The sequence below is a fragment of the Eurytemora carolleeae genome, unplaced genomic scaffold (genome assembly GCF_000591075.1).
Source record: "Eurytemora carolleeae unplaced genomic scaffold, Eaff_2.0 scaffold160, whole genome shotgun sequence".
In the NCBI taxonomy this organism is placed as follows: Eukaryota; Metazoa; Arthropoda; class Copepoda; order Calanoida; family Temoridae; genus Eurytemora; species Eurytemora carolleeae.
This window is the reverse complement of record NW_019396112.1, coordinates 111,255-137,006: the sequence shown is the minus strand read 5'-3', so window position 1 is coordinate 137,006 and position 25,752 is coordinate 111,255. Positions and strand designations below refer to the sequence as shown.

Here is a 25,752-nt window from a genome sequence, read left to right as displayed (position 1 = left end):
TTGCAAGAAAAATCAGGCTAGAGATATCAAAGGATTAGATGATTAGATGAAACCAAGGATTATATGAAACCATGAATTAAACGAAACCATGGATTAGAATTTGATGAAACTATAAAAATTAATGAAACCAAGGATTAGATGAAACCATGGATTCGATGAAACCATGGATTTAATGAAACCATGGATTTAATGAAAAACTATGGATTAGAAATTAGAATTAGATGAAACTATGGATTTAATGAAACCAAGGATTAGATGAAACCATGGATTCGATGAAACCATGGATTAGATCAAACTATAGATTTAATGAATCCATGAATTTAATAAAAACCATGGATTAGAATTAGATGAAACTATGGATTTAATGAAACCATGGATTAGATGAAACTTTGGATTTGAGAAAACCCTGCACTATATGAAACTATGGACTATGGAAACAAAATCTAGGATAATTTGAAACCAGGGATTATATGAAACCAAGGATTCGATTAAACCAGATATCAAACGAACCCACGGAACTCTGTAAATCCTTAAAACTGATACCCAGTTCCTTCATCTATAGATGGATAAACATCCTTCAATGTAAATATTATTCCGATGGTTTGAGGTTGGTAAATAGTGTTTATTAATCCTTGGTAACATTATTTATACTCATGTAATGTATTTACCAATCCTTTAGAAATCCTAAAATAAACTTGGTTCTCAATAGAAGAAAAACCAAACTAGCAATGTTCTCAGTTTGCACAGTTTTTAAATGTTTTATTTTTAATTGAAAGATCAAAACGCAAAACTGTGATAATGATTTGTCCTATATGTCTCTCTGTTTCAGATTTTTAAAGAATCTTATCCAACAACAATTATTCGCCTTTTTGTGTGGTTTTAGAAACAAAAAAGCCAACACGGCAGAACTGTAAGCATCTGTACGGAACACGGCCAAATGATACCAAATGTTACCAAATTCAAGTAACTGTTCCTAAACTTTCAAAAATGTCCCCAAACGCTTCACAATGTTTCCCAACAAATAAATATCCTTCTAAATTCTTCAAAATGTCTCCCAACTCCTAAAATTGATTACCGATTTCTTAAGATTTTCTCAACTACTAAAAATCCTTCCAGATTCATAAAAAGTCTCTTAACTTCTAAAAATGTTCCTTAACTCCTTAAAATGTTACCAAATCTTAATAACATTTCCTTAATCCCTAAAAAGTACCTCTAAAAAGTGGTCCCCAACTTTTAAAAATGTTCCTCAACTCCTTAAAATGTTTCCCAACACCTTAAAAAAGTCCCATAAATTCCCAAACTCTTCAAAACGATCTCTAACTTCTGAAAACTCATAAAAAATATTTTGGCCCTGATTCCTTAAAAAATGTAAATTTGAAAAAATGTTAATATCTTCTAAAAATACCTTAGTTTGGATTTAATGATTTGATATACTAATAAAGGCTCTTGCTTTGAAACCAAAACTAGGATGGAAAAGATGGAAGGAAGGTGTGTGTGGAAATATCTTTGAAAGATAATATAGGTTATGTATGTAAGAAACCGTACAAATCTTTTAACCCTAAAAAAGGGCAGAGCAAGTATATCTCGTTCAAAAACTTTAAATTCTGAATATTTGTTATCAATTTCTGAAATAAAACGCGCAGTAATTTTACATTTTTCTAAAACCATGGACCAGAATTAATGAATAGCAAGACATAGTTAAACCACATGAAAGACTAGGTTGAACCAGTTCTCTTCAGGTTGAACCGGTGCAAAACTACTTTTCACCACTAATTAAATTTTGTCCTGGAAAAGACGTTGATAATAGAAGATAATACATCAGTAAGGAATTAAGTCTTTACCACAAACTCAAATTTTCTAAACCCTATACATTCGCAACTTGATACTGTAAACCTTACATATTTCAAACTTAGATTATCTAATCTAACAGAATTCATATCTAAGGTCGACGACTTTGGGTTGCTATAAAATGATTACAAAATCATAGTTTGTTGTAAAGACTAAATTCCTTCATTCGACTACTGTTTACTCATTGTGTCTTTGGGTCCGAAAAACAGTTAATTGCCGTAGACTTTAAACCAGCACACAAAAACACATTCATATCTTCTTTGATAGTGCGCACAGAAGCAGATCAAAAGCAGTTCCGAGTAAATAGGAAAAAAGGCGTATTTTTTCCTTTCCTCCCAACCTTTTAAACACTATGCTAGCATTCACAATTAAGAATTAAATTAAACATTGTTATATCTCTGAAGAGTTTACTACAATGCTCCCGCAATAAACTAATGTTCTCAAGTTTGTAAACGGAATAAAAACAAGTTTCCCTCGCTAGGAACTTCTTAATTGTCTCTCCACTGTCAGATTAGGTTTCAAAATACAAATTTTACAGCTTAGGTATTTTAAGTTATATTTTTATAAATATATATTTCATTAAAGCAGAAAAAAGTTATTTTAAATTTCTGATATGTATCCTATTTTATCATTAATCGACATATAAAGAGAGAATAAACTGAATTGATATTATCAAAGTTCATGTGACACACTCAGACAGACAGAAGGAGATCATATTTAATCGATATTACGGGTACACCTTTGTGACATCGTAGCTCCTCTAGCATTTTACTTACCTTTAATTAGATGATTTATTATTTAAAACAGGAAAGATATCAATCTAACATAAAATTAACTTTAATTTAACGTGGTGTGGAGAACTGCAACAATAATAGTTATGCTTGACATTTTCATGGATCTTGAATAGCGGAGAAAAGGAGGGTTGTGAAAATAAAGGATGGATAAGGAAAGAAGGGAACAAGGATGAAGGTTATAGGGAAATGAAAAATAAGAGAAACCTTATGAGAAGGAGGGAAAAAGATGGACGTTAAAGGAAGAGAAATTGGGCGAAAAGGAAATAAAGATGAAAAGAAAAGAGAAAAAGGATGGAAGAAGAATGATGGAAGTATTCTAGGAAAAGAAAAAAAGGATGGAAGAAGAATGATGGAAATATGCTTGGAAAAGAGAAGAAGGATGGAAGAAGAATGAAGTAAATATGCTAGGAAAAGAGAANATGGTAGAAGATGGTAGAAGATGGTAGAAGATGGTAGAAGATGGTAGAAGATGGTAGAAGATGGTAGAAGATGGTAGAAGATGGTAGAAGATGGTAGAAGATGGTAGAAGATGGTAGAAGATGGTAGAAGATGGTAGAAGATGGTAGAAGATGGTAGAAGATGGTAGAAGATGGTAGAAGATGGTAGAAGATGGTAGAAGATGGTAGAAGATGGTAGAAGATGGTAGAAGATGGTAGAAGATGGTAGAAGATGGTAGAAGACGGCAAGAACAAAGAAAAGGGGAAAAAGAATGATGGGACAACATGGGTTAATTGATAAAGGAAGGAGGATTAGAGGATGGATAGACACCAGGAGGTCAAGGATATAGTAAGGAGGAAGGAGGAACTCCAGGAGGTCTAGGATAAAGGAAGGAGGAAGGATGAACTCCAGGAGGTATAGAATATAGGAAGGAGGATGGATTAAGTCCAGGAGGTCTAGGATATAGGAAGGAAAAAGGATGAACTCCAGGAGGTCTAGAATATAGGAAGGAGGGTGGATTAACTCCAGGAGGTCTAGAATAAAGGAAGGAGGATGAGAGGATGGATAGACTCCAGGAGGTCTAGGCTATAGTAAGGATGAAGGATGAACTCCAGGAGGTCTAGGATAAAGGAAGGAGGAAGGATGAACTCCAGGAGGTCAAGAGTATAGTAAGGAGGATGGATTAACTCCAGGAGGTTTAGGATAAAGGAAGGAGGAGGATGAGAGGATGGATAGACTCTAGGAGGTCTAGGATATATTAAGGAGGATGGATAGACTCTAGGAGGTCTAGGATGTTGGATGGATGATGGATGAACTTCAGAAGGTATAGGATATAGGAAGAAGGATGGATAGACTCCAGGAGATCTAGGATAAAGGAAGGAGGTTGAGAGGATGGATAGACTCCAGGAGGTCTAGGATATAGGAAGGAGGAAGGATGAACTCCAGGAGGTCTAGGATATTGTAAGGAGAATGAAAGGATGGATAGACTCCAGGAGGTCTAGAATATAGTAAGTAGAATGAGAGGATGGATAGACTCCAGGAGGTATAGAATATAGGAAGAAGGAAGGATAGTTTCCAGGAGGTCTAGAATATAGTAAGGAGAATGAGAGGATGGATAGACTCCAGGAGGAAGGATGGATAGACTCCAGGAGGTCTAGAATATAGTAAAGAGAATGAGAGGATGGATAGACTCCAGGAGGTCTAGAATATAGGGAGAAGGATGGATAGACTCCAGGAGGTCTAGAATATAGTAAGGAGAATGAGAGGATGGATAGACTCCAGGAGGTCTAGAATATAGGAAGGAGGATGGGAGAATAGTGGGTGGAGGCTGGAGTAGGGCCCCGGTCAATAGTTTCTAGTTCAGCTGGGTTTCTCGAGATAAAGATACAGATATATTTACTCTAGTTTTTACATCTAAAGATAACAAAAAATATATGTGTTTTCATTATTTTAATTCGTACATAAAACCTCTTTTATGTTGGAAATTTACTAATTTTAAATACATTTCGAAAAGTATTTATTTGCTTCTTCAAAGTTTCTTATAAACAAATTGGAACGATTGCTATCGGATTGAACCTAATTAAATCTACCTATGGTTTTTACTTTGAGTTCTCTTGGATCTCTTTGCAATACCGGATAAAATAAAAACATTTTTCGAAAATGGAATTTTTACCCTTACAAAATCCTTTCCTGAAAGAAGGGACGAAATAGGGTTCCTCTTTTTCTGCTGCATGGGACCCAGTGCTCTTCTTTTTTATTTTTAAAAATCTTTAATATTTTACAGTATTAATTTGATATGTAGATATACAATATGCACAAGTACTTTATTTCTTTATATATGTTCAATTTGTACAATATATGTTTATTGTACAATATATGTTCATTGTACAATATATGTTCAAATTGTACAATGTAACACAAAATATTCTTTCAGTATGCTGGATCAAAAATGAAGAAATTCCTATTTTTGATTTTTGTTTATTTATTTTTTGTTGAATGTACTGCAAATCCAGATGCAAAGCGTCTGTATGAGAATCTGCTTGCTAACTATGACAGGTGAATGAATATTAATTTTGAAATATAGTGATTAAAATATTTCTTCAAAAAGCAACCGTCGTCGTATTGTTTAAAGAACTTTTCCAGGTTCTTTATTTCCTAAATATTGTATTTATCAAGACGCAAGTGTTTTTGTCCTTTATCAATTAGAAATACTAAAGATTAGATTACATTATTTACTACTCTGTCTTCAATTGTTTTCTTATACAGAGTTTTTCTGATCCTCGTTTTCATTTTTCTTAGTGTCTTAATTTTTTCCGGCTCCCCCCTTTCAAATACGTACATTCTTTCCTATCTACTCCTTTTCTAGATATTTCCGTTATATCTACTCATCCCAGTCTACTATACTTCATGTCTTCTCTTTCCTGTCTACTCCTTTCCTATATACTTCCTTTATATCTACTCATCCCAGTCTACTATATTTCATGTCTCCTCTTTCCTATCTACTCCTTTTCTAGATATTTCCGTTATATCTACTCATCCCAGTCTACTATACTTCATGTCTCCTCTTTCCTATCTACTCCTTTTCTATATACTTCCGTTATATCTACTCATCCCAGTCTACTACTTCATGTCTCCTCTTTCCTATCTACTCCTTTTCTAGATACTTCCGTTATATCTACTCATCCCAGTCTACTACTTCCTGTCTCCTCTTTCCTATCAACTCCTTTTCTATATACTTCCGTTATATCTACTCATCCCAGTCTACTACTTCATGTGTTCTTTTTCCTATCTACTCCTTTTCTAGATACTTCCGTCATATCTACTCATCCCAGTCTATTACTTCCTGTCTCCTCTTTCCTGTCTTCTTCTTCCTGTCTAGTCTTTTATTGTCTACTCTTTTCTTGTCTACTTCTTTTTATCTACTTCGTCCTGTCTACTCCTTTTATCTTCTCTATCCTGTCTGCTCTTTTCTGTCCACAATTTCCTGTCCCTTTTTTCCTACAAAAATATTTCTGTCTTCTCTTCAACGTTTACTATTTGTGAATAAACCTTGTCTAAAGCCTTGTATTCCAAAACTATGAATATCTATAATCTGATGTATACTCTTGTGTAATGGATTGTGTATGTTTAGATTGATTCGTCCTGTTGCTAACAGTTCAGATCGGTTAACCGTACACTTGAGACTTAAACTCTCCCAGGTTATTGGAGTGGTAAGTTCTTTCATACAATCATAGGATTCTATAATAATATACTATTCTTGTGTTAAGGATAAATATTATTCTTGTGTTCAGGATTATTATTGTTATTGCGTTCAGGATTAATATTGTTCTTGTGTTCAGGATTACTATTGTTCTTGTATTCAGAATTGATTGTTCTTGTATTCACGATTAATATTGTTCTTGTGTTCTGGATTGATATTTTTCTTGTGTTCAGGATTAATAATGTTCTTGTTTTCAGGATATGAGAAGACAGATACTAACAACTAATGTTTGGGTAGAGCAGGTAAATAGATATAATGATGGTTTATGTTCATGATTATCAGTATCTTCTGTAACCGAAACTTTCTGTATAATATTTATCGTACCTCTCTGTTAAAGTAACTCTCTGTACTTTATTAATTGAAATTGCCTGTCCTATATTTATCGGAACTCTATGTCCTATATTTATCGAGACTCTATGTACTATATTTATCGGAACTCTCTTTACTAAAGTTATCGGAACTTTCTGTATAATATTTATCGTACCTCTCTGCTATAGTAACTCTCTGTACTATATTAATTGAAACTGTCTGTTCTATATTCATCAGAACTCTCAGTCCTATATTTATCGAAACTATATGTACTTTATTCATCGGAACTCTCTTTACTAAAGTTATCGGAACTTTCTGTATTTTATTTATCGGAACTCTCTGAACTATATTGATTAAAACTCTCTGTACTATATTGATTAAAACTCTCTGTACTTTATTTATCAGAACTCTCTGTACAATATTATCGGAACTCTCTGTCCTAAATCTATTGGAATTCTCTGTCCTATAAGTATCGGAACTCTCTGTCCCATATGTATCGGAACTCTCTTAATTATATTTATCGGAACTCTCTGTACTATATTATCGGAACTCTCTGTACTATATTATCGGAATTCTCTGTACTATATTATCGGAACTCTCTGTACTATATTATCGGAACTCTCTGTACTATATTATCGGAACTCTCTGTGCTATATTATCGGAACTCTCTGTACTATATTATCGGAACTCTCTGTACTATATTATCGGAATTCTCTGTACTATATTATCGGAACTCTCTGTACTATATTATCGGAACTCTCTGTGCTATATTATCGGAACTCTCTGTACTATATTATCGGAACTCCGAGAAAATGCAATCATATCCAATTTATTCCGCTTTGTATGAATGAAAGAGAAAATATTAATATTGATAATATTATTAGAATAATACAAAAAACAGACCGTGGTGGGGAATAGGATTATATACTGTTACATACAATACAATTATATTACATAGAAAACTATATAAAATGTTTAACAAAATGGTATCGATATTTGTAGTTGGTCTTTTGAAGGTTAGGGTTGGGTTAAATTGCTTTTCTTTCTGTTTGGTTTAAACTTTCTTAATGGATTCATATAGTAAGGAACAAGGGTATAAGATAAATCAAGGATTAAATTAATTAAAATAGGATCTTTCAAAGAAACCAAATATATTCCCCACTAATTAATTCGCAATTTTTCTTAGTTAACATAATTTCATTTCGTAAACAAAACTTCCATTTACAAAGTGGCATATACGATTAAACATATCCATTTAACATTTGTCTAGCTAAGGTTTACATAGATTTTATTATTTATATTTATTATTTTATTTATTTAGTGCCGGAGTCCAAAAAAAAGTACAAAAGTATTAGTAACGGGGTTTCACGAATGGGGTAAGGCTACTTTGTAGATATCAATAAAAAAATTTTGATAAATTATTTTTTTTATACGGTTGGTTTTTTCTTGAAATAAACCTATACAATTTTATATACCACAAAAAGGAAAGTTTAGTTTAACTTTACTCTTTTAAATTTCCGGCTCCGAAGTGTACAGTATAATGGAATGTTTCAATGTACGTCATCCATATAAATAAGGATATTCTTGCGGGGTCAAAGAATTAAAGGTTGTTAATGGCGGGTCACTTTAAATAAGGTCTACGGTCCATTCAAGAAAATTAAGGAATTATTTTTTCTGATTTAGGAATGGAGGGATTACAAGCTCTCATGGGATCCAGCAGATTATGGTGGAGTTAAACATCTTCATGTACCATCACAGGATATCTGGCTTCCAGATATAGTACTGTACAACAAGTAAGTATATTCATGTACCATCTTAGGATATCTGGCTTCCTGATATAGTACTGTACAAAAAGTAAGTGTATTCATACAGGGTGTCCCACATCATATTAGATCGTCAATCGGTCTAAATTGCGATTTTCGGGACTAATTAGAAAATTTAATAAGAATAAATTATTTTGAAAAATTAAATAAGAATTAAGAATTAAATAATCAAAGAATTAAATATAAGAATTTTCTTGTGGAAAATACAAGTTTTTCGAATATTTTGGGTTTATTCCGGCGTTAAAACTTGGAGATAATCTAATATGATATGGGACGCTCTGTATACTATCACAGGCTATCTGGCTTCCAGATATAGTATTGTACAACAAGTAAGTATATTCATGTACAAAATATCCTATTTTTACAACAGTATATTTCTGTAAATTCACAACATATTTTGCGGCTAGATACTTTATACATAAATGATGAAAACAAAATTTAAGAAAGATATATTTGGATAAAGTATAGGTCTACAATCTGCACTGCGGAACCTTTTATATTTTATAAATATTCTTTAAACATATCAAGATTATCTTAACAAACTTAATTGAAGGAAGATTACTCGCCTCAAAACATAATTTTATAAACAAAAATATATATTTGCAATACCATCATTTTCCAAAGAAATTGAGATCAGAAAGGAACTGAGTCTTTGCAACAAACTCAAATTTCTAATCCCAATATCTTTCCAACCTGATGGTGTAAACATTTGATATAACTCTGACTATCTAACAGAATTCACAGTTTGAAATATCAAATGTCTACGCCATTGGGTTGAGAAGATGTTGGGATAAGAAAATCAGAGTTTGTGGCAAAGACTCAGTTCCTTTATATTTTAAGCGAGTAAGCAGTTATTTGCCCAATTCTTGAACTAACACTGATTTCAATAGATGAACTTTATAGTTTGGTGCAGTTTCTATGTGGCCCGGATATTCTTATTCTTGTTAGGTTTGCGTGAACTGTAGCCATGCGCCAAGTTAGAGCAATTTTATTATATCATTTATCTTCATATTTATCACACTTCTTCCCTTCTTTATCAAATAGAAACTTCCATCATTAATCTCTATTTTATTTTATCTTTAAATTCTATCCAAGACTTTGCTAACTTTCCTTAATGCAGAGAGACTCAGTAATCTGAGCAGGCAATGCATTTCTTATATGCGACATCTATTCACTATTGTTAATCTAATCAATGCAAGAAATTTAAATTAACTTTAATCATTTACTTGCTAAAACCCGTGGAATTAAAAAAAATGAAGTTTTGAAAAAAAATTTTATTAATAGTTTGATTTGTATAGCCCGTGTCACCCAGGGTACTCATGGGTTTCCTAAATAATTTTAGTCTATTCGGTCCAGCCGTTAAGCCAGCTATAGCTGAAATATACACAAATATATATATATATGAGTAAAGACCTTTATTATCAAAGAGATTTCTGCTTATTATAAAAATAACCCTCACATCAAGATATGTACACAAAAATATCATAAAATTACTCATAACACTAATATTTTGGCACGATGTGTAAAGTTTTATGACTTAGATTTCTCTGTATTTCAAAGGAACTCGCCTTCTTGATAAAATGAAGGTTCTGTACAAAATATAATTTTCAGCAAAGCGAACCAAAATAATAGTGTTTTGAGTAGTTTATTTTGTACGAAAAAGAGTGAAATAATTAATTTTTCCATTTAAAAAACGTGAATGTGTCTTCAGTTAAAATTATCTAATTTTATAACATTTTTATTACAGTGCAGACGGGAACTACGAAATCACCATCATGACAAAGGAAAATGTTTTTATTTAATTATGGAAAATTTATAGTTGTTTTATTTCATTTTGGATTTTTGGAAAATGTATTTATCATTAAATTTATTTTTGAATGCGTCAGAAGAATATTATTATACTAAAATTATTTCTAAAAATTTGTTTTATTGAAAAAAAAATTCTTGTGACCTAGGCTATCTTGCATTATAACGGGCGTGTGACCTGGACCCCTCCAGCTATCTACAAGTCATATTGTGGAATTGATGTAGAATTTTTCCCTTTTGATGAACAGGTAGAAAGAAACTTATTTTCAGGAGTTGTTCGTAAAAATGATTTTAAAATTCAAGCTGTCCACTTTATGAGCTACATTTTAGATTCACAATAGTACCCTCCTAACTTTTGTCGGCTCAAAAATGTTGGGGTTATTCTAGTGTTTCCATTTGAAAATTTTTTATTACGGTATTATGCGCTCGAGAGAAAGGAAGAAAATCGAAAGAATTGTTGTTTTTTACGCAAAAAAACTACATTATCAGGATTTTTTAAATTGAATATTAATCATAGTCATGAATCGATTGGTACTATATTTAATTTCTATTAAATGCCTCCACCATGCCTGTCACATATACAAAGAGCTAGAGAGACAGCCTATAGTTAACTATAAATGGTTGAGCCTGCACAAACTTATGACCAATGAGAGGTCTGTTAATCATTCAATTTTGATATTAGTGGGGAAATTAGTAGTTTAAGTCATTTAAATTTTCCATTAGTAGTTCCCAGCTCAGGCCTAGAATAAGTTTAGTTAAAGTATGAATAATTCAGGAGTGTCGGATGAAGTTTGGAAGTTGGTCACATGACGGGTTGATGGTGGACTTGAGGAAAATTCCGTTTGATCTTAGAAATATTATTATCCAGGGTGTTTCACACAACATTTAAGATCATGCGTTTTACAGAGTGGCCTGCAAATTAAGAGTAATTTAATTCCTTCTCCATTTTTCCAAAGCATCAAGAATAATTCATTTACATTTTTTCAACGAAAATATTTAGCTGTGACGTTTGTAGAAAGAGCAAATACAAATCTAAAACTTCCCATGTTCAGTTGCAAAGGAATTCTTTGTAAAATATTCATTTTTTTTAATCCTTATATCTTTGCAACCTCATGATGTACACCTTTGAAATTTCTAACTTACATCACTTGATCTAACAGCATTCATAGTTTGAAATATTAAAGTTCTACAACATGGGGTTGCAATGATATTGAAATTAGAAAATCAGAGTTTTTGGCAAAAGCTCAATTCCTTTGGAGCGGCATGTCATGACGTTCTACGCAATTTTTTTTTCCTTCAAAGGCTGGCAATAATTTGATCCCATAAGAATATGTTGGCCAAAAATTTTATTGTTTGTGATATCAATGTTTATGTTAACGCAAAAAAAAATAAAGCATGTAAAAGAAAATTCAAGAAAGTAAAAAGGAAATTCTGTGTGAAGTATAAAGTTTTTATATGATATTGCTGCAGCTTGAGATAAAATAACGATAAGATAAAACTAGACAGTTAACTAGAACTAGAACTAGAACTAGAACTAGAACTAGAACTAGAACTAGAACTAGAACTAGAACTAGAACTAGAAATAGAACTAGAACTAAAACTAGAACTAGAACTGGAACTAGAACTAGAACTAGAACTAGAACTAGAACTAGAACTAGAACTAGAACTAGAATTAGAACTTGGAAATATATGTAAGGAATTGAAAATTGCGGTTTGATGAAAACAATCAGTTTCTTTAACGGCATTTATAAATATATCATGAAACCGAACTACCAGGCACATGAATCAGGTACCCTCGAACAACAACATCCCGGTGGCCATGGACCTCAGAGATTTCTATATCTCCACTGAGTGGGATGTGATGGCTGTTCCTGCAGTTAGAAATGAAAAATTCTACCCTTGCTGCGAGGTAGAATTATTTAAGCCTGATAGAAACTGTTTGTAAAATTAGACATGGCTTATGCTTCATCAAAATGGTATTTTTAACCGATGTTTCTGTGCACAGAACTTTAACATAAGCCGCCTTCCAGGAAACCCAAAAATGCAGTTCAAAAATAACTCTTCTTATTTTATTTTATCCAATATACAACTCTTATTTTTGACGCCTAAAATGATCTAAACATTCAGTGAAGATTTAAATTTTTTATTTTGCTACAAGTTTATGAGCATATTTGAGGGGTAAAATTCATCCTTCCTGTAAAGTTTATATTTGAGGGGTAAAATTCATGGTCCCTGTAAAGTTTATATTTGAGGGGTAAAATTCATGGTCCCTGTAAAGTTTATATTTGAGGGGTAAAATTCATGGTCCCTGTAAAGTTTATATTTGAGGGGTAAAATTCATCCTTCCTGTGAAGTTTATATTTGAGGGGTAAAATTCATGGTCCCTGTAAAGTTTATATTTGAGGGGTAACCTGTAAAGTTTATATTTGAGGGGTAAAATTCATCCTTCCTATAAAGTTCATATTTGAGGGGTAAAATTCATCCTTCCTATAAAGTTTATATTTGAGAGGTAAAATTCATCCTTCCTGTAAAGTTTATATTTGAGGGGTAAAATTCATCCTTCTTATAAAGTTTATATTTGAAAGGTAAAATTCATCCTTCCTGTAAAGTTTACATTTGAGGAGTAAAATTCATCCTTCCTGTAAAGAAAGCGTAAAAGTTCACGATTGGAAAGGAAACGTCTACAATCTTGAATATTATTTCTATATTTTGGATATCCTTGAAAGCTACAAGCTGCATAAAGACCTTTACGTTTAACTTTAATTGTTTTCCACGCTTTGATTTGAAACAGATTCTAATTAATTAAAGAACTTAAAAGGGCGGCCTCCTTTGATCCTTTGAATCTAATCAACTTCTGGAGTTTAAACTTTGTTTATTGTATTTAGCAAACTTAGAGAAATCTTGATTTGAACTAATTCCTTCACTGTATTAAATTAAGCACAAAATAAAATGGTGGCGCGCATTTACGGCCAACATGCAAATATGTTCATCCCTAGGCCATCGCAGCGAAAAAAAAAAACACAGGGGTGTGCACCCCCCGGAGATAGAAAAAAATAATTACAAAAAAGAATCAAATGGTGAACGTTATTATTCTTTTTAAACGATAAAAAATGTTAATATTTCACTATAAAGATTTTACACCACACAAAATCTTATTCTCCCCCCCCCCCTCCTTCCTCCGTTCCTCATTAAATCCCCAAATTGCAACTTTTTGCCCTATTAATGTACCCTTTGCGAAGTGGTGAAGTTTTCTTAGTAAACACATTATTACATTATGTTGCTGTTTAGGAACCCTACCCGGATATAGTGTTCAGGATCTACCTCCGTCGGAAAACTCTGTTCTACGTCGTGAACCTGATTATACCCTGTGTCGGAATATCCTTCCTATCAGTCCTTGTATTCTATCTGCCCTCAGAGTCAGGGGAGAAGATATCTCTTTCCATCTCCATCCTTCTCTCACTCACTGTGTTCTTCCTTCTCCTGGCGGAGATTATTCCTCCGACCTCTCTCTCTGTTCCTCTGCTTGGCAAGGTAACTGGGACCAAGTGGTAGTTATCAAGTCTTTTGAATAGAAACTTCGCTAATAGATTTTATTATTTGTAACCGTGAAATATGCCACAAACATTTTCAGAGATTATCAGTCAAAACGTTTTTACAATTTACAATATACTGTTATGAAAATTGGGAAAGTTAATATTAGAAAATTCACTTTTGGAAAATTGTCTTAAAGTCAGAACTTTTTGTTGTGAATCTCAAGACGAAGTATTGACACGATGCACACTACCTACGGATTTATATTATTCCTCTTCGATATCCCCTGGTGGTCATAAACTGTAAGATAAAGGTTTGATCCTTCAATTAACGTTAATCAAGCCCTTATCTTCAAATGACATGTGAATCTTTACCACAAACTCTTACACCTTGGATAGTTCAAACTATGTTATTTGTTAAATGAAATACTCAAGTTTGAAATATCAAGTTGTAAAGATAGAGAAATTAGAAAATTTGAGTTTGTGGCAAAGACTCAATTCCATTAAAAGGACCCACATTTATATAGAGAAGCTTACAAGATTAATGACACTTCAATCAAAACTTCTGACATTTGGCGGTATACCATCACCACTAGGGTTTCCAACGCAAGTGGTTGCGCGCAATTGCAAGCCAGCTCGCTCGTCCATCTTTCTTGCGTTTGTGTTTCAATTTGTGAAAATATTTAAATCAGACCTGATGGAACGCAATAAATGAAATTAATTATTGCGCAATGGAGTTCTTAAAAAAAATCAATTTAAATCTGATCTATACTAACATTTCAGTCTAAATTGATGAGAAAATTAAATTTCAACTTTTATTTATAATATTCATGTACAGCATGATGATAACAAGAAAACTCTGGTAGAGGAAGACGACTTTAAGACTCTAAATTTTGATTAAATGGATCTTACGATTTTAACCAAAAATAATTGAATTGTTAATTAGTAGGTTAAACACAAAAAACTTGAAAAATTTCAATTAACCCTGGATTACTTTTTAATCTACAGAGATAATTTCTTTCCATTTACATTCTTGTGTCTTCTGCATACATTTGTAAGTCACATTCAAAAGTAATTGATTTTTAGATGGAAAAGCCTTTGCAAAGCAATTCCGATGCACGCAATTCCGCGAATATTTAATTGCTTCCTTGTTCACAATTATAGCGCAATTTCGTATAATGAAATGACGGAAACAATCATTACGCACAATTCTGCGAAACGGAATTTCGATTGGAAACCCTAACCACCACCCTGCACTACCACATCTTTATTTATTTATAAGTTTTCTGTTGAATTTGTTGAAGTAGGAAAATACTGAACCTGGCACTTGAAGCTGAGCACCCAATTCACAGAAGAACCTTTAAATTCATGAACCTGTCAAACTATTGATCTCTATACCCTATCAATTTCTCTTGACATCGAGGAGGGATAAATTGAATTGAGGGATCAAGCATTGATCCTCGTTTTTAAGAGTGTTTTTCTGTTCTAAAGGATTTTTTTCTCCAGTGTTAAATTTGTTGTTAAATAATACATTTGGACACGATATTTATTATTTATTGACAATAGAATACATACAAGGTTACCTAAACAGAATGAGACTTCAGATACGACTGTACGGAATTTATACTGTCTATTTCCCGTTTGTTTATGATTTCCTGGAACTGTAAACTTGTTTCTTTCTTTGCCCAATCATTAATAAGTCATTTACTTTTTAATTATGATATGTCATGATATAGTTGAAGAGTTTGGAAGGACGTCTTTACAGTCTCATCCTTTGTGGGCAACCCCCTGTACAGTGGACAATCAATCTTGGGGAATTATTATATATATATATATATATATATTTATGTTTTAGTATCTCCTGTTCACTATGATCCTGGTAACCTTCAGTGTAGTTGTCACCATCGGAGTTCTTAACGTAAACTTCAGAACTCCCGCCACCCACAAAATGGCGCCCTGGGTCCGGAAAACTTTCATAGATTTTTTGCCGCGCTATCTGTTTATCCAGCGGCCGGATCCGGATCCTGTGGAGGAAGATGAAAGAACCGAACTTTTAGGAGGTGATAATTCTTAACAAATTTTGCCCTTTTAATTCCGGTCAGTCCCACTGGAGAACTTTAACGCACAAACCGACATTCCCAAAGAAGCTTATCAGGCTATCAAAGCAGGATACAAATCAAGGCTATCCTGAAAAAATCCAATCCTCGATCGATGGATGAATAAGGTGAACTTTTCCCTATAAATCAGATAAATCTTTTTTCTATTTATTTAAAGATTTATGCGACCATGTAAGATCAGCAAATGCATTTTAATACTTTATGTTTAAATCCGTGATTAATTTGAGTTAAGCCATGAATAATTCCTCCGTATGTTAATGTTCTGATTGTCTGTGAACACTTTCGAGTTTTCCTATGCCCTTCAAGCCTTTCCCCCCAACTTCAAGCCTTTCCCCAAACTTTTGCATTTTATTTCATTTTTTTCACAGGTTTGAATCTAGTATTCCCGGAAACCCTGGAGGAACGGAACAGTGTTGAACGTCTACTAAACCATGCTCAATACGATGGAGGAGGTTTCAGGTTAGTTTAGTGTCATGTGGAAACAGAAACTGGTTAGGTTGGGACCCAGCTGAAACTATCCTGACTATTGTTAAGATTGGGACCCAGCGGAAATTATTCTGACTATTGTTAAGGTTGGGACCTAACGGAAGCAGAAACAATCTATTGTTAATTTTGGGACCTAGTGGAAAGGGAAACTATCAATTGTTTAGATTGGGACCAAACGGAAACGGAAACTATTTATTGTTCTGGTTGGGATCTAACGGAAATTGAAACTATCCTATCTGTTGTTCAGGTTGGGTCCTAGCGGAAACGGAAACTATCCCATCTGTTGTTCAGGTTGGGTCCCAGTGGAAACGGAAAATATCCCATCTGTTGTTCAGGTTGGGTCCCAGCGGAAACGGAAACTATCCCATCTATTGTTCAGGTTGGGTCCTAGCGGAAACGGAAACCAATCCCACATGATGCTACAGAATATTGCGCAGAACAATCAATTTAACGGAAAGGATAACGGACATCTTACCCTCAACAGTGTCAGGTTAAAGGGAAATGAAAGTGGGATAACTGCTTACAGCGAAAAATGATCGATGGTGATCGCTACTATTCTTAGTTTTATCTGTTGTGTCTATAAGGAGAAATTTGTTAAAAAACAACTTATACCGAAGAACGTAGCTTTAGGGTTTCCAACGTAATAGATTATTCTCTTACGCGTAATTACGTGCAGTTACGCGTAATAATTTTCATTTCGTGTAATTTCGCAGGATTACGCGTAATTGGGGAAATATCCATTTCGCGAAATTACGGCGTAATTTCGCGTAATTTCTACAGCGTAATTTCGCGAAATTTCGTAATAATAATGCGTAATAATGAAAACTATAATTACGCGTAATTACGGCGTAATTTCGCGTAATTTCTGGGGTTGAGTACATACTGTCCCGCTATAATTATTTCTGAGAATTAATATGTACTTTATTTAATACGGAATTGTTACGTAATACGTAATTTCGCGTAATTACGCCTTAATTACGCGAAACTAGACTTTCTTTCGTAAACGTAATATATGCGTAATTACGCGTAATGCTCCTGCGTAAGTGAAAGAAAGTGTTACGTTTCGTTACGCGTAATTACGCGTTACGAAATTACGACTGGAAACCCTACGTAGCTTCCATACAAATTCAAAAAGTTCCAACATACACCTCGGATCGTAAAAAAATCAATTTAATTCCAAACAAATCTTTCAGGTATTACAACCTATAACCATCGATAATTTTTCGACGCATTCGTATTTAGTTGATATTTCATAATATTTTTGATTTTGTTTTTTAATAATATTTAGCTTACAACTTGTAGCGCTGGATTTTCTACCATTCCTAGAAAAAATGAAAATGTCGTCTTCAATATCAAAAATCCTCGAAACATGAATAAATGTTTTCAAAAGTAGCTCTCAGATCATAATTTTTTTTTCAAATCTTATGAAATATAAACTATATACGAATGCGTCGAAAATTATCGATTATTATAGGTTGTATTAAAATAACTAATAACTGATTTGTTTGAAATTAAGTAATTCTTTTTCGATCCGAGTCGTATGTTGCAACTTTCTGAATTTGTATTGACGCTATACGCTCTTCGGTATAAGTAGTTTGTAACACGTTTCTCCTTACAGACGCAACAGATATAGTAAGATTAGTAGCGATCACCATCGATAGATTTTCGCGAACACTCCCTTTAAGATTAAAATTTTTTGTAAAGGGATTGTGTACGTTATTTTAGACGGAAATAAGTGCTCTTTAAAACTTTTCTTTAGAAAAACTTAAATGAAAAATATAAACGTTGTATTTATATAATATTCTTTTTTCGGTTCAAAAATCCCTATATCTTTTCAACCTAATGGTGTAAACCTTAGATATTTTAAACTTAGATTTTTTAATATAAAAAATCCATAATTTGAAATATCTCAGGTCTACGACATTAGATTTAAAAAAATACCGGGTTTAGAACATCAGAGTTTGTGGCAAACACTCAATTCCTTCATAGATTTTCTAAATTCCTTCTTATTTTCAGGTTTGATTCTGGGTTTCGTGATTATGGGGATCAGGAACCTCATCTAACCAGGGCAATCCATGCTGTTCAGTTTGTTGCCCAGCATGTGAAAAACCAGGATAGATATGATAAGGTCAGTTTATAAAATATATTTCGCGTATATATATAAAATATATGTATAAAAAAGATTCTAGAAATATTAACTTTTACTGTAGTAGATCAGACCTTCTAGTTTTATTCTTTCTTTAGTTCAATTTTATTCAGACATCTATCTAAGTATTTACTTTCAAATATTTCTAATATCTTTTTTACTACTCATAGACTCTATGAAAAATAAACTTTACTTACTTATCCAATAGTTTATTCACAAAGGTTGGTCAAAGAGTAAAGTATAATGAAAAATACAATGTTTATATATGGTTGAGAAATTACAATGATGCCTCTCTTGCGCAGACGAAAGGGTTTGTCTGTACAGCCTGAAGAGGCCTAGAAATCTTTTTTAGCATCAATGAAAGGGTTCAATACACAGTGAAAGTTAAGACGTTATAGTTTCTTTTTGAAAAAGAGGATTTTAATGGTTATTTTTAGTTATTTGATGAAGCAAACCAAAAGTTAGGCAATGAATAAGTTTTTACTAGTTATTTTTAGTTATTTGTTGTACATTTGAATTATGGGTACATTTTTATCATCATATAGCAACATCTAAAAATGTCACAAATATAACTTTGGTTCAAACACAGACCAAGCAATCCAATGCAGGATATGAAAATCGTTTTGTTTGAACTTAAAATTCAAATTTAAATTCAAAGTTAAATGAGTGTACGTCGCATTTGACAATTTTTCAAGTCGCAACTTCCCAAATGTGTAATATCCCAAGCAGCAACTTACCAAGGTGAGACTAGACCTTCTGAGTCCCCGCAGGCTGCAGTGGGGGGTGGGGCGCTGCGGTTAGGGCAGACTTTTAAAGTTGCCGCTTTGAGAAATTGCACATTTGGGAAGTTGTCACTTTGGAAAATACCCTTGGGAATTATACCTCTTTGGGAAAATGTTTGGGAAAGTACCTAGCATACTTTCATTTATATTTCTAATTATTACTATAAAGTACCTAGCATACTTTTATTTATATTTCTAATTAATACTATAAAGTACCTAGCATACTTTTATTTATATTTCTAACTATTACTGTAAAGTCTAATGATAACTGAAAATAATAATGTTGGAAGCTGTAGGGATTGTATGAGGGAAAAGTGGGGGGGGGGGTGGAGTAAATAGCAAATGATTGTTCTATGAATGCCTCTTATTGTTCTACCCCCGCCTCACTTACATCGAGATACTTAATATTCATCTCAACATCTTAATTCATCTTCTTCTACATCTACAATTCTCTTTCTACAATCATTTCCTCACTCTTATAAATCTCAAATTGGGCCAACATTTTGTGTTAGAAATTGTGTTCCAAGGGGTGGGCTCTGAATATAAAAACAACAAATTCAAGGGACTGCCTAGTGCCTGCATGGTTTTAAGTTATTCGCAAATGTTTTAAGTTTAATTCCCGATTTACTACGGTACCTTTTAAACCTTTATCTGAGCAGCAATAAGAAATTTCTTCATTTTCTTTTGCGTAAAATCTGCAAATAACTTTCTAGAAAAACCAAAATTTGAAAATAATTAGTTTTTAGTTAGATTATATTATAATAACAAAAAGAAGAATGTTTGAAGAGCAGTAAGCCAAAATCAGCAATATGTAAATGTTTTGCAATGTTAAGTTTTATCTTGCAAAAACTGTAAATCTTTATTTACCTCAGTTTTGCATTAAATTGGTTGCAATTTTATATCCTTCTCGAATCCTGCATTCTCTCAGAGCCTCAGGGTCGTTTATGCAAATAAATAGATTTATATATCTAGTAAAATATATTTATATATCTAGTAAACTATATTTATATATCTAGTAAACTATATTTTTATATTTAGTAAACTATATTTATATAACTAAAGGTTTATAGATAAAGTTTTTTGACAAAAAAATACTTGTTATCGTAATTAAAATTTTTAAAGTTCACAAAAAAAATGGAATCCAACTTCAATTAAATCAATGAAAGATCTTTACAAATGGACAGAATTTAATTTTATCTCAATTTTTTCACTTAAACTTTCTGTAAGTCTGAGGCTCTGAGCTTCTGTGTCGCAAAAAAAAGGAATATAAAGAAAGAAAGATAGAAAGATAGAATTCAGGATATATTGAATACGGTTGCCCATGGTTTGTCACTGGTTTGGCAGATTGCCAAATTGGAACAGATTTGTCACAATTTCTCCAGGTTACAATGATTCATCTGGTCAGGGGGTGGGATCAGACATCATGTAATTTTTTGGTATTATACCTTCTTGTTTTCAAGATGGTGGGAAAGTGTTCAACCTTTTCATTCAAAAATTAATTTTAAATTAACATTTCTTCTTTAAAGATTTTTATATTTTTAAACTTCTTTTTTATTTCTAAGGGAAACTCTCCATTTTGCATTTTTTTTTCGGAAAATTCAACAGTATTTATTTTCTCAAATAGAAACCGGTTTTTGGCGGATTTTAGAGGCGGCTCAAATTCATGAAATTCGGGCACCGGTTGTATTTATCTGTTGCTTTCAGGAAACCAAACTAAAGCCAAATTTTGAATTGCCATTTGTTTTATATATTTCTGCTAATTCAATCTTCTGTTTTGCAACGTTCTTTATTTTTTCTTGGACTTCTTTTATTCTATTTCAATTTTGTCTTTCCCAATTTTTTACTTGGTTTCAAAATGCAGTTTCTTTAATACTTCATCACAGAAATTTCAATTTCCGTTTTTCTCCAATAGGTGTCTCTGAGGTTCCTTTCTATTATGCACTGCCTTAACTAAATCTTTTTTATTTGCATCCTTATTGATAAAAATGACAATTTCTGCGGATTCCCAGGAAAATTTTCTCGGAATTTCTGCGGATTTTCCGCAAAATTGTTACTTAGGATGTTGTGTGTTCAATAACCAATATATTCTCACCTGCTGCAGGAAATGGTTGAAAGTTTAAGATAATGTTTTCTATATTATCTGTCCCTTGAGTATACAAGATTAAGCAGAGGTGATAAGGACAGCGGATAAAGGTTAAGGGTTAGAGGATTACACAGAATATTTATCATATGCGATCCATCTTTATGTAAGCGTACTGCGTAATAAACTTATAGGATAGTAATAAACGCTTTTTGCTTGTTTGTATGTCCGATCATAATTCAGGAACCCCTTCACCACAGATTTGCCTCAAAGTTAGATTGGGTAACTCGGAAAAACTCTAAATTGAGTGGGTTTGTTTTATTTTTAAGGAAAACTTTGGTTTCAGGCAAATTTGGGTTCCTAAGCTAGTGATTGCTAAAATTCGAATATAAATTATATTATTATTTTATTATTAATGATTCATTCACACACATTGATATACATACATATTACATATTACGTTTTTTTTTAAATATAGGAATGATATAAGAAGTATTCTCTATCATAATCGCTAATTTCATAAACCTGCTATTTCAAAGAAAGTCATGACTTTTGATAATTAAACATTTTCAGGAATAAATTCATTGCACTTAAATATGTTGATTCAGGAAAATTATAAAATTTTAGTTAGAATAAAAAAGTAAGTAATATCTACAACAAGTCAGCTCATAATTGAAGCACATTCTAACTGCATATAGACATATTAATGCCCGTAATGGGTGTAAATCAAGTCTTAATGTTTCTCGTAGACTTGACATCCACACTAAGCAAAGGGTGTAAACCTATTCTCTATGTTGCAGGTAGATTTGACATCTACATTTCGAACTCATCAAAGGGTCTAATCCAATTCTTGTTTCTAGTAGACTTTTAACATCTATAATAATCAAAGGCTGTAATCCCAATATCGTTGTTCTAGTAGACTTGACATCCACAATAATCAAGGGGTGTAAACCCATTCTCGATGTTTCTAGTAGACTTGACATCCACATTAATCAAAGGGTATAAACCCATTCTTGTCGTTTCTAGTAGACTTGACATCCACATTAATCAAAGGGTGTAAACCCATTCTTGTTGTTTCTATAGTACACTTGACACCCACACTAATCAAAGGGTGTAAACCCATTCTTGTTGTTTCGATAGTACACTTGACATCCACACTAATCAAAGGGTGTAAACCCATTCTTGTTGTTTCTATAGTACACTTGACATCCACACTAATCAAAGGGTGTAAACCCATTCTTGTTGTTTCGATAGTACACTTGACATCCACACTAATCAAAGGGTGTAAACCCATTCTTGTCGTTTCTATAGTACACTTGACATCCACACTAATCAAAGGGTGTAGACCTATTCTTTAAAGATTGTAAACAAGACTCGGTAGTCTGTTTACAGGGTTCACACTGTACAGTGAATGTACAATACTATGCATAGATACTGGTCTTTATACTCTTAATGTACATTAATGTACTTTATGTACAGGTTGCCGATGATTGGAAGTATGTTGCTATGGTTTTGGACAGAATTCTGCTCTGGGTGTTTAGCTTCGGTAGGAAACTTTTTAAATTCTCTTGAAGTGTTACTGGTTAAGACTTAAAATGACTTGGAATCCTGCACCTATCCAAAGGTGAAGAATTTACTTTCAAAATAACCATGGGTATTTGTCACGCCATTGGAAGTTTTTAACTAGAAATTTCACGGATTTCTTTTAAAACCTCTCTTTCAAAATTTTTAAAAGGTTAAACTGTAACATTTGACTGACCTAAGTTCAACACCCTTATAGATCTCACTCCAAATTACAATGATGAATAATAACACTATTTATGCAAATGAAAATGCAAATTTTCCTCTCCAGAGTTGGCTAAAACTTCTGACATGAATTAAATTTGAAACTTTAACAATGTTTTGTTTGCCTAGCTTGCGTTGCGGGAACTGGAGGAATTATTTTTGTGGCACCAAGTCTTTATGATACTAGGGAGCCATTGGATGTTCTCGTTTCTAAGGTAAACTTTGATGTTGATGTTGATGTTGATGTTGATGTTGATGTTGATGTTGATGTTGATGTTGACGTTGATGTTGATGTTGATGTTGATGTTGATGTTGATGTTGATGTTGATGTTGATGTTAATGTTGATGTTGATGTTGATGTTGATGTTGATGTTGATGTTTTTATTGATGTTGATGTTGATGCTGATGTTGATGTTGATGTTGATTTAATGCTGATGCTGACATTGATGTTGATGTTGATCTTGATCTTGAAATTGATCTTATCTTAGGTTGGAAAGAAGAACACAATACTGCCACCACCCTTTCTTCTCTCTGAAAGTTTCAACATGGCTTATTAAAAATTCATTTCAAATCAGAACTTAAAATTGTTTAAGCCATAGAGTGTCGAAAAAGGAAGCTTTAAGATAATAATTGTCACATTCTTGAATTTTGAAAGATACATTATTTAAGGAACTGAGTTCTAGTCACAAACTCTAATTTTCTAATCCCTACATCTTTGCAACCCAATGTCATAGACCTTTGATATTTCAAACTATGAAATCTCTTAGATCAAAGAATCTAAGTCTGAAATATAAAAGGTTCACAACATCAGGTTGTAAAGATATAACGATTAGAAAATTTTAGTTTGTGGAAAAGACTCAATTCCTTTTGAGAGATGACGTTATAAATGAGTCTGTGGCCAGCTTGTTCACTTATGTTTTGGATTAGACAAGTTGCAAAAAATGTCTCAAAGATTTTTCTATCACGTCTCAAATCAAAACAATTCGAACATTTCACCATATCCTTTAGAAAACATGATGTTAGAACGGGAGTTTGTTAAAGAACAATGACGAGAGAGAAAACAAAAATGAAAAAAGTGTTTTTTAAGATAATCTATAACAGTTAATAAATATAAAAGCTAAATTTTTTGCAGTTTTCTTTAAAAAACATCAAACTTAAAAACTATATGTACAGGGTGTCCCAGAAAACGGTTTCTAAGGTACTAGAGCTCTCATGATAGTTAGATTTTTGCAAATAGATTCCAGTACAATAGATGGCAACGTAGTATTAGACACTCTCAGAACACCTGTATTCTGTATATTATGCAAATAGATTCTAGTACAATAGATGGCAACGTAGTATTAGACACTCTCAGTACACCTGTATTCTGTATATTATGCAAATAGATTCTAGTACAATAGATGGCAACGTAGAATTTGTACACTCTCAGAACACCTGTATTCTGAGCAAATAGATTCTAGTACAATATATGGCAACGTAGAATTTGTACACTCTGAGAACACCTGTATTCTGACGTCACAAGTGCCAACTCATTTTTTATGTCCGACAAAATTATTAATGATAGTGATAATTTTTAAATTAAGTGCTTATCTTACAGTAAAATAAGAGCAATTTTATGTGTTCTTTCTTTTCTGCTTATACACTTTTTACCTAATCTTGGAAAACGTGTATAAACATGTGAGAAGATATCGTTTTCTTTGTTATAATTGACATTTGTAACGTCGTGTATAATTGGTCCATTTCTCTGTTGCCACCTATTGTACTTAATAATAATCTATTTGGATTTTTGGATTTTTGAACATTTTCAATTCTTCTAAACGTTTACTATCAGTGGAGCACAAAATTTTAGAAAGTTATGCCAGTTTTAAGTTGCAAAATAAAGTTCAGAAATGGATCCTTAAAAATGGAAACATTTTCAATAAAATTACTATTATAGAAACATGGATCAGTGAAAATAAATATGCTAGTTTCTTTGGTTTAAAAAATTGTTAAAAAATAACATAAATCACAACATAAACTTTGAACTGTCATAATTTTCTCGATTCTTGTATCACCTTAAAGGACTGTAAAGGAAAAATGAAAGGGGGTATAGGTTGAAACCTGAGAATCTCAGGAGTGGATTGAGACCTATAAGAGTTCTATCTGATGTTCCAGAGATTTTCAGATTTCAGCCCCCTTTCAGTTTCCTTTACAGTCCCTTTAAAGAGCGTTTATTGAACACTCTGCACATGCTATGAAAAGATACCGGTTACGGTACCTTTGTAAATCGGACATGATCCTTTTTAGATAAAAGGACGCTTGAAGATTACAACGCGCGACAAATCAAGGCGAAATAAGCATTATGCAAAAACAGCAAGTAACGGATTGCGTTTTTCTTATTGTTTTTTTTGCAATTTAGTCTTGAAAGGTTTTACGTTTATCTATATATAAATTTGGCTTGTCTGTCTGTTTGTCTGTCTGTTTGTTTGTATCCAATAAACGTCAAAACGGCTGAACCGATCGGGCCCAATTTTTTTGTGGGACCTCACGGAGCCCCAGGGAAGGTTTAT

At 32.8% G+C, this 25,752-nt stretch overlaps 1 protein-coding gene across 1 annotated transcript; it reads left to right on the top strand.

Annotated features, from left to right (window-relative positions):
* Positions 1-4,987: 4,987 nt before the first annotated feature.
* On the top strand, positions 4,988-23,946 carry LOC111695267 (acetylcholine receptor subunit alpha-like 1). Its single transcript, XM_023464516.1, has 16 exons — positions 4,988-5,135; positions 6,211-6,289; positions 6,537-6,581; positions 8,332-8,441; positions 10,219-10,255; positions 10,427-10,525; positions 11,053-11,108; positions 12,054-12,186; positions 13,566-13,808; positions 15,663-15,867; positions 16,293-16,383; positions 16,790-16,900; positions 18,427-18,538; positions 22,898-22,964; positions 23,333-23,418; positions 23,692-23,946. The coding sequence occupies exons 1-16, from the start codon at positions 5,029-5,031 to the stop codon at positions 23,758-23,760; spliced, it is 1,650 nt and encodes a 549-aa protein (XP_023320284.1). The 5' UTR covers positions 4,988-5,028; the 3' UTR covers positions 23,761-23,946.
* Positions 23,947-25,752: the final 1,806 nt, after the last annotated feature.